The following is an 8556-nucleotide window of genomic DNA, read 5'->3' as shown; positions in this document are numbered from 1 at the left end:
AATATAGGATGACTTATGCACAAATAAGTATAACACACACACACACACACACACACACACACACACACAGAATCATAATCTAATTCCCACAACATCCCAAAATCCAAAACAAATTGTTACACAGTGCAAACAGCCCCTGCGATGACCAGGACCGAACTAGGATGTGTGGATTCACCAGCTACTGGGTAAAAGTCGTATGAAGGAGGACTGATGAGTAGACATCACAGTATGAAACATCTAAAGGGACCCGAAATGGCTCCCTGACCTTAAGCCGGAGATTGAGAGAGAAACCCTCCTCCTGGTTTCAGATACCCAAGATGAGAGGCACTTTCCTGGGCACTAAACAAACAGAAGCAGTGACTCTTGCTAGAATACCAGGACTCATTGCTCTTTTTGTAGCTTTTTGATTCCTTCAAGTTTGATTCCACAAGTATTGTAGTTGAATATGTTGTGATTTTTTTGTTGTGTTGCTTTTGTGTTACTTATTGTCGTTTTTGTTTATAAAGTGCCTTCCAGATGCAGGTGACTGACTTGAGGGTCAGATTCGAAGATGTGTTTTTTTCCCCCACAGAGTGCAGCGAGATTGGGAGAATGGAACTTTTGGGAAATGTCATATTGGCAAATGGGGTTACAGAGGGCTTTTGGCAACTCAGTCTCAGCTGGAGACCCTGAGAATGAGATTAGGAAAAGGAGAGGGATGTGGAAAAGGAATCTAGAAGATATCATCTTCACATATACCCTTCCTTTTGGTCTCCACTTCTGCTCTTCATTTGTTCCTCCTCTGCTCCTTCATTCTCTGGACTGATAGAACAGGATGTATCCCGACTCGGAGTTCTTGGAAATGTCAGAAGTCAAACCGTAGAACTCCTCTATCGCCTGTGCATCAATTTTCTGTGAGAGAAATGGAAAGGAATAGATAAGAGAAAAAAAAAAGATGAGAAAAAGCAGAAAAGAGGAGCGTTGTATTCTGCATGCATTAGGATTTATATTTTGACTGTATGCTACCATTCTAAGGTTTGGGGTAAGGTTTAAAAAAAAAAAGATTTTTGAAAGATGTCTCTTTCGTTCACCAAGGCTCCATTTATTGATCTAAAATACAGTACAAATGTTAAATATTATTGCAATTTAAAATAACAGTTTTCTATTTGAATATATCTTAAAACGTAATTCAATCCTGTGATGCAAAGCTGAATTTTCAGCATCATGATCCTTCAGAAATCATTCTAATATGCTGATTTGCTGCTCAAGAAACATTTCTTATTTTTAGCAATTATGAAAACAGTTGTGCTGTTTAATATTTTTGTGGAAACTGTAAAACTTCTTATCTTTTATAACATTATACATTTCTTTACTGTCACATTTGATCAATTTCTTTAAAAAATCCCACTGACCCCAAACTTTTGAATAGATATGTATATGTATATAAGGTTCATACCTCCACAATGTCATCATCAAACAGCAGCCAGAAACCGTGACTCTTCACGATGGTGATGTAATGCCCTCTGTTTGGGCCACTAATACACACAGTTACAGAGGCAGCATTTAAACTTTTGAAGGAAATCAATTTATATTTTAAATATTTCACCATAAAACAAAAATGTTTTTTTTTTAACATTTCTCTTTTCTGATTAATTTATTCTGCTTTATTCTTAAAGAAAAACATTACCATAATAGTGTACTTTCACACTTTGGCAAATATATTTGCAGTTTGTTGAGACTCCCACTGCTTATATGGTCAGTATTTATAACATACGACTTAATGTACCTACATGGCAGACTGTGTTAAGACAGTTTGTTTTTATATGTTGCAGACGTACATGTTTGACAGTTCTCATACCTGCCACAGTGGACCACCACAGCGACGAGGTCGTACATGCGGTCAAGGTTGACTGCGTCTCCAGAGGTGTTGAAGAGGCGGAGCTCCAGTGGAAAGACCACACGATAGCTCAGTTTAGTGTACCGATGCAGCTGCTCCATGTACTTAAAGCGCTTCAGATGAAGAGCCAGGATCATGGGCAGCTTCTTCACACGCATACTACAATAAATACACACATGATCATAAAAAAAAAAAAATCACTGGTACGTATACATTCATATTATAGTGTATAAAGCAGCACCAATGCACTTTCACAGCTGAGCCAGAGTACTTTGTTAACTGTATTGTTACATGCACTACAACACTATATCAATAACCTTCTGACACATTGACGCTCACCGTTTCTGTGCCTCTTGTTTGCTACAGCACATCTCACAGTAGTATTTATACTCACTGCACAGGGTCTCTGTATTACTGAAGCCCCTGTAAAAACCATCACACAAAACACATCTATCAAAGGCCATGAACACTGAGGAAAACAACTGGTTGTGTACATCAGCATGTGTGATTACTGTTATGTTATATACAGTGTGTATGTTTACCTGAGACAGTGCGTTATTGAAGTGTTCTGCTCAACATCTACAGACAAATCCAAAAAGTCTTCATCCTTGCTACTGACCTGTAAAAACAAAGGGCGAGCGAGTTCACAAAGCACTTATGTGTTGGGAAAGAAGAGAAAACATCTCTTCGGAAACAGAGATCTCGCCACCCACAGGGACAATATTAGTTGTCAAGCATCTTCAAAGGGCAGAGAGTTAGCGGGAACTAATTTCTGCAAAGATGTTTATCACGCATGTGATACGAACAGTTTCAGTTGTTTAAGGTGAATGGGTTGCACTCTGTTGACCTGATTGTCTCCTGTTGTTTTGCACGTATTGTAGAAAGACATAAGCGAGGATGTGTTAAAGCACAGGCGTGTGACAGCATGTTAGCGCTCAACTGTAGTCTAGTGGCAATGTGTTAATGCAAAGAAAAGGTCGGTTAATCAAAAGAAAAGACTGAAAAGTGGGCCACACAGTAGAGACACTGCAAAGTTCAAATGATTGGCCGAATGTCGTTGTATAAGACCACTCACGATAATTTTGAGGCTAACAGAAGAGAATTAATTTTTTGAAAATGAAATACAGCTTTGCTCATACATTTACATATCCCTTGCAGAATTGAGATGTCTAGATTTTTTTTAATTATAAATTATTTTTATTAATATTAAAAAGTCCCTGAATTACTATGTCCCTGAAGACGCTGCAAAACATATGGCAGAATATTCTGCAAGACAAAAGAAAAAAAGATTAATAAGAATTAAAAACAAATTATCTTGATTCTATTTATTGCTTTATAATTCAGATTTTTTTTTTAATAAACAGAATTACAAGATATAAAATCAGAATTTGGCCCTTGTTTTCTCTGAATTCCAAGTTTATCTTACAATTCTGAGATTTGCTTCATGGAATAAAAAAATAAAAAAAAGGTAATTGCGACTAAGTTTAAGTCTTGAAATTATGAGTTTATATCCCATAATTTTGTGTTAAAAAGTCGCAATTAGCTTTATTTTTTTAATCCATTCGCAAAAACAGGCTTCCATAGCTATATTAAATGAAAACTAAATAATACAATAAATAAAATAACAAAATACAAAACAATAATTTATGAGATCATTCTTTTTATTATTATAAACATCTTGCAGATTCTGCGAGGGGTATGTAAACTGAAGTACAGAACTGCACTTCACCAATATTTGCATTTGTGTACGAAGCAAACATTTCACATAGCAACACTCATACCGTCTCACAGTTGAGACAGCGTGTCTCATTGGTCAGCGTGCCCTGGAAGATATCGTGAACCCAGGTGGGCTCGGCCTTGTTCTGTTCTGGCTCGGTGTCCGTGGCGATGGCAGTGCCATTGTTCTTTAGCCGTCCGTTCTGTTTTTCCTGTTTCTTCTCCTCTTGCAGGATGTCAGCCACTGTGTTCAGCAGGTAGTTCAGGAACTCGTGGGCGTCCTGCTGCATGTAGTTATCAAACAGGTCTACAGGAAGAATCCGAGAGCAAAAAGTGTAACATTATCAAGCAATCCTGCAAATGACTGAAGGAACTATCTGTAGCCTAAAATGCCGTTCACACCAAGAACTATAAAGATAACTATAACAATAACTATATTAGCCTCCAAATAAATGCACAATAACGTTTTTTTTTTTTTAAATAAGTGTGTGCTGTAGTTATGTCGTCTGTCACTTTAAATGCTCAAGCTCTTTAAAGCAGTATGGATTCTGGCTGTCAACGTTTTTATGGTTCATCCACTGGAGGAAAAAAAAACATGTTTCAATAGCATATTTCAAATCTGTAATAACTTATTTAGCGCAAATCATGTTAAAAACCTGTATTCTTCAGGCTTTTTCAGTTAAAGTTAAAAATGTAATTAACTCTTGTCTAGCATGTGCAATCATATAACTAACTGTGTGAGTGAGTGAGTGAGTGAGTGTAGCTGGTGAAGTGACGTCTCTCTGATAAAGGTCTGTATTGTTAATTCATAGCGACGGCATTTTCTGGAATGAGACAGAAGAACAAATCCTCTTTTATACTACACATTATCCCTGCCCTCTCCCTCAAAACACACACACACACACCTGATCGGTTACACCTGCTTCTCATTCAGCGTATCGCACAGAGGCTTACTGTTAGCATAGACAGACTTGATTTTTCACAGTCTTCTGTCTGAACGCTAGCTACTGCTTTAGTAGTTGCCTACAAACTCATGTTGACATCTTCACCATCAAACTTTGCATATACTGGATACAAGTAGATTTTAAATTTCTTATTTTGTTGCTTTACAGCCTGAAATGGATTATCCAGCTGGATTTAACTCAAAGCGAAAGACATAACACCAACATGTCAGGAAAAAAAACAAAAAACAGAATCATGGTTGGAAAAAGGTTTACCCCCCTCCTAAAAATGACTTGTAAACTCAATCAGTTGTAGCTAATCACCTTCTCAATGGCACACAAAGCCATTTGACTTTCAACTGTGATCATTTTGATTAGCTCGGCATGAAAAGAGCTTTCCTGGAGCATTTCAGTCCGTGGTAGTGCAACTGAAGCAAACAATCAACTTTGGTTGGCAAGGCACTGTCTAAAGATCTCCAGAATAAAGCTGAGGACAGGCACAAGTCAGGAGATGGATACAAAAAATTTCAAAGGCTTTATCAATGCCTAGAAGCACAGTGAAGTCTATTATTGAGAAGTGGAAGGTATTTGTTACAACACAGACTGTAGCTGGATCAGGACGTCGCTCCAAACTGGATGAAAGAGCCAGGAATAGGCCATTAAATAAAGCTGGATAAAACAAAAACTGTATCTGTCTTCATTTCAGGCTGCAAAGCAACAAAATTTGATTATTTAAAAAGGAGAGGGGTTATACTTTTCTATACCCACTGTATTTACAACAACCAAATTAATCTGAAAATCTGATTTTAGCAGTTTAGTGAGATTCTGGCTTGACAAATTAGTAGTAAACAGATGGCTTAGCCAGAGACACTGTATTTAACTTTATCTGAAGGACAAATTGGAAAGAAATACAGTCTGTTGCAGTCTGTCTTACGTTTGTGAATGCGTCACTTGTTCAGTCAACATTGAAAACATGTTGTTCCACAAATTTCCGAGCAATCCATTACCATTCATGGAGGTTGCACAATGAAAGTACGTAATTTGAAATCTGCCAATTTGTTTATGGGCACTCAGTTGCTAATATAGATTTTAAGCCAATTACCTGAGCCGTAAAGGCATTGTGATTAAGAATTATGGTGCTTCAGAAAAATTATGTTGTGATGACACTGATGACACCACAGGAATTAGGGGCCTATGATTTCCAGGATGCGGAATACACAGACAGAATCACAAAATCATTAAAACACAGTGTGGAATGTCGTGGAATTTGGCAAAAAAAAGATGTGTGTTGCATGAATTCACTTGATTACCATAGTTCTGATGATAAATTTGTATTAAATCATAAAACACAGAATCCTAAAAATATTAAAATGGAATTTGGAAAAAAATTAAATGAATTTTAGGGGAAAAAATAAAAACAGATTTGATTTATTAATTGATTTGATTAGACGTGCTTTTTGATTATTAGCATTTAATTAAATTATTAAAAAGGAATCCACAATTTAAATGGAAAATGATTTATTAAAAAAAATTCTATGCTATTAAAAGCCCTCCAAAAATATATATTAACGTTCAAGATTTTTAAAATTGTTTTGGAAAAAGTCTTTTATGCTCACCAATTCTGCATTTATTTGATCAAAATAAAGTAAAATCAGTAATATTCTGAAATTATATTACATTTAAATGAACTGTTTTCTATTTGAATACATTTTAAAATGTAATTTATTCCTATGTTGGCAAAGCTAAATTTTCAGCAGCCATTATTCCAGTCACTTTTTTATTTACTCACTTTTAATTTTGTCACTTTTGACAAATTAAATGTATTCATGCTGAATACAAATTTTAATTTCTTAAAACAAAATCTTACTAACCCCAAAATTTCGAACTAAATATATTTATATATAAATGTCTAATAATAGATTTTGCAAAAATATTTATTTTATCAAAATACACAGCTACGCTAGCTATGCTTTTTTGCCTTCATAATGGTTAAGGTATGGTATCTCTGAGCAGTGGTTAACTAGGCCATGTTAACCAGCCAACCCTCGATCCCTTGGTTCCCTCACCATTCTCCTTCCGCAGACGTGAAATGAACTTCTTGGGAGGGATCACGCCCACCTTCTTCTTCTGCGTGGCGATGCTGTGGAAGAGGTCGGCCAGACAGGTGAGAAGGTTCTCCTTCTTTTTCTGCTGTACTTTATATGCCAACACATTCTCCCTGAACGGCCGGCAGAAATACAGAGCCTGCAACACTGAGTTACAGTAGCACGTGTTTCCAAACTAGAGAAAAAGAAACGGAGAGAGGAATTCATTCAGGCTGAGCTAATCAATCCTTGAGCGGGAAACAAACAAAGAACACTTGGGACACAATTAAATCTGATCTACGAAACTGAGAGATAAAATCTGGAACGGCGCATGCTGGAAATGTTCCAAGGAAGAAGCAGACACGGGTCAAACACAGAGATCCTGACCAAACGTGGATCTGCACTGGACATTTACAATCAAGAAAGAAAAACTCCCTGCTCACCACTAAAGCAAATAAAAGGGCTGAAAAAACTAATGGTGGAATCAAAAGCTCTTTAAAAACATGACCTGCACGGGCTGAAAGAGCAGCACTTGCTGTTACTGTGACAACAGAGCATTGTTTCCCTTCCAAAGGCCTTTTCCTGTTCACTCACACTGACAATGGAGTTGTTTTAGGGGCTTTTTGGCATTTTTATTGACAGCGAAAGCAGAGAGATGACAGAAAATTACCGGAATAAGAGGGGGAAACAGGAACAGGATAGAGATGTCATGAGTATTCGAAAATGACAACAATGATTGAACATAATAATAAACACAAATCACTTTCACTCTTCATCGAAATGTAGTGATTATAGGCTAGGGCTGTGCGATATTGAAAAAAAATGTGATACGCGATACCTTGTTAAAAAATGCGATATTCGATATGCGATACGATATTGCTTAAAGTGTGAAAAATCTATTTAAATTATATTTTAAAATATTTAAAAATGAAAATTATATAACCAATTTGTTTCACATTCTTTCTTGGAAAAGAAAGAATCACTACAACTTCTGAAAGTGACCAGCAGTGTTTTAGCAGTACATAAAAAGTAATGTCACAAATCAGAAAATGTCATTTTAACATCAATGTGAATGACAAAAAAATGAATGACACTAATTTTATATCATTGTGACTTTGCTTTCCATACACTTTAAGTACTTCTTCATATACCACAGCAAAAACTATAGTCTGAGAAAGTTCAAACATGATTAAAGGCAAGTGAACAGTCAGTAAAAAAAGAAAGAAAAAGGGGGAAAAAGAACAAATACACAATTTACAAGCATATATAAAATAAACAGTAGTATTCAGGTACAGAAATTTAACAATTAAATGTAAAATAACACTGCATTGAGGTCACTGTATGAATTAAATTTAGATTAATCTTTGTTATAGCCGTTTTGTTGTTTGATTAACATTAGTGACATATTCAGCAGCACGTATAGGCTGTTGTCCCTTTAAATCCGACTGCACGGATCCAGTATAATGATACACATTCGATTTCTTTCTCAGCTGTTTAAAACATAACTATTTATATTTAAAACATAACTGACTGCGTTTACGAGAATGATCGTCGAGACGGGTACTATTGACATAATTCTGTGTGTATGTGTCTGTTCAAACATGAGGAGGAGATGCGAAAGACGAATCAACTCGGTGTTTGCGCGCTGTCTGAAACGTGTTTCTCTGTGTGTGTGCGCGCGCTTTGCACGTGTGCGAATGATTCAAATATCGCACGCCGTTGCGATATGCATATCGCGATATTTACATTTGCGATATTTTCGATATATCGTGCAGCCCTATTATAGGCTAATGTGCTGAACCTGATCTTCTTATTAGAAGTGCTTTCAGGTTAACAAATTGTTAGCGCATCATAAGTATTTTGCCGTGTTGCAGTGTTACTTTTTTCTTCCACTTGTCATTATGGTGCATGTTTTTTTTTTTTTGTGGTGTTTTTGTTT

The 8556-nt window shown here is 36.3% G+C and overlaps 1 protein-coding gene across 2 annotated transcripts in view; it reads right to left on the bottom strand.

Moving 5' to 3' along the window:
* Positions 1-43: 43 nt before the first annotated feature.
* usp46 (ubiquitin specific peptidase 46) overlaps positions 44-8556 on the bottom strand; it is a 14029-nt gene continuing 5516 nt past the window's right edge. For both annotated transcript variants that reach the window (XM_016456280.1, XM_016456279.1), the window contains 7 exons: positions 6600-6813; positions 3658-3899; positions 2419-2495; positions 2216-2299; positions 1838-2035; positions 1436-1514; positions 44-891 (listed from right to left, as the gene is read on the bottom strand). In XM_016456280.1, the coding sequence (XP_016311766.1) occupies positions 790-891; positions 1436-1514; positions 1838-2035; positions 2216-2299; positions 2419-2495; positions 3658-3899; positions 6600-6813 (996 nt within the window). In that variant the 3' untranslated portion in view covers positions 44-789. The remainder of the gene's footprint in view (positions 892-1435; positions 1515-1837; positions 2036-2215; positions 2300-2418; positions 2496-3657; positions 3900-6599; positions 6814-8556) is intronic.

This window comes from Sinocyclocheilus anshuiensis, unplaced genomic scaffold (assembly GCF_001515605.1).
Source record: "Sinocyclocheilus anshuiensis isolate Anshui unplaced genomic scaffold, SAMN03320099.WGS_v1.1 scaffold199, whole genome shotgun sequence".
Classification (NCBI taxonomy): Eukaryota; Metazoa; Chordata; class Actinopteri; order Cypriniformes; family Cyprinidae; genus Sinocyclocheilus; species Sinocyclocheilus anshuiensis.
This window is presented reverse-complemented; position numbering and strand designations above follow the sequence as displayed.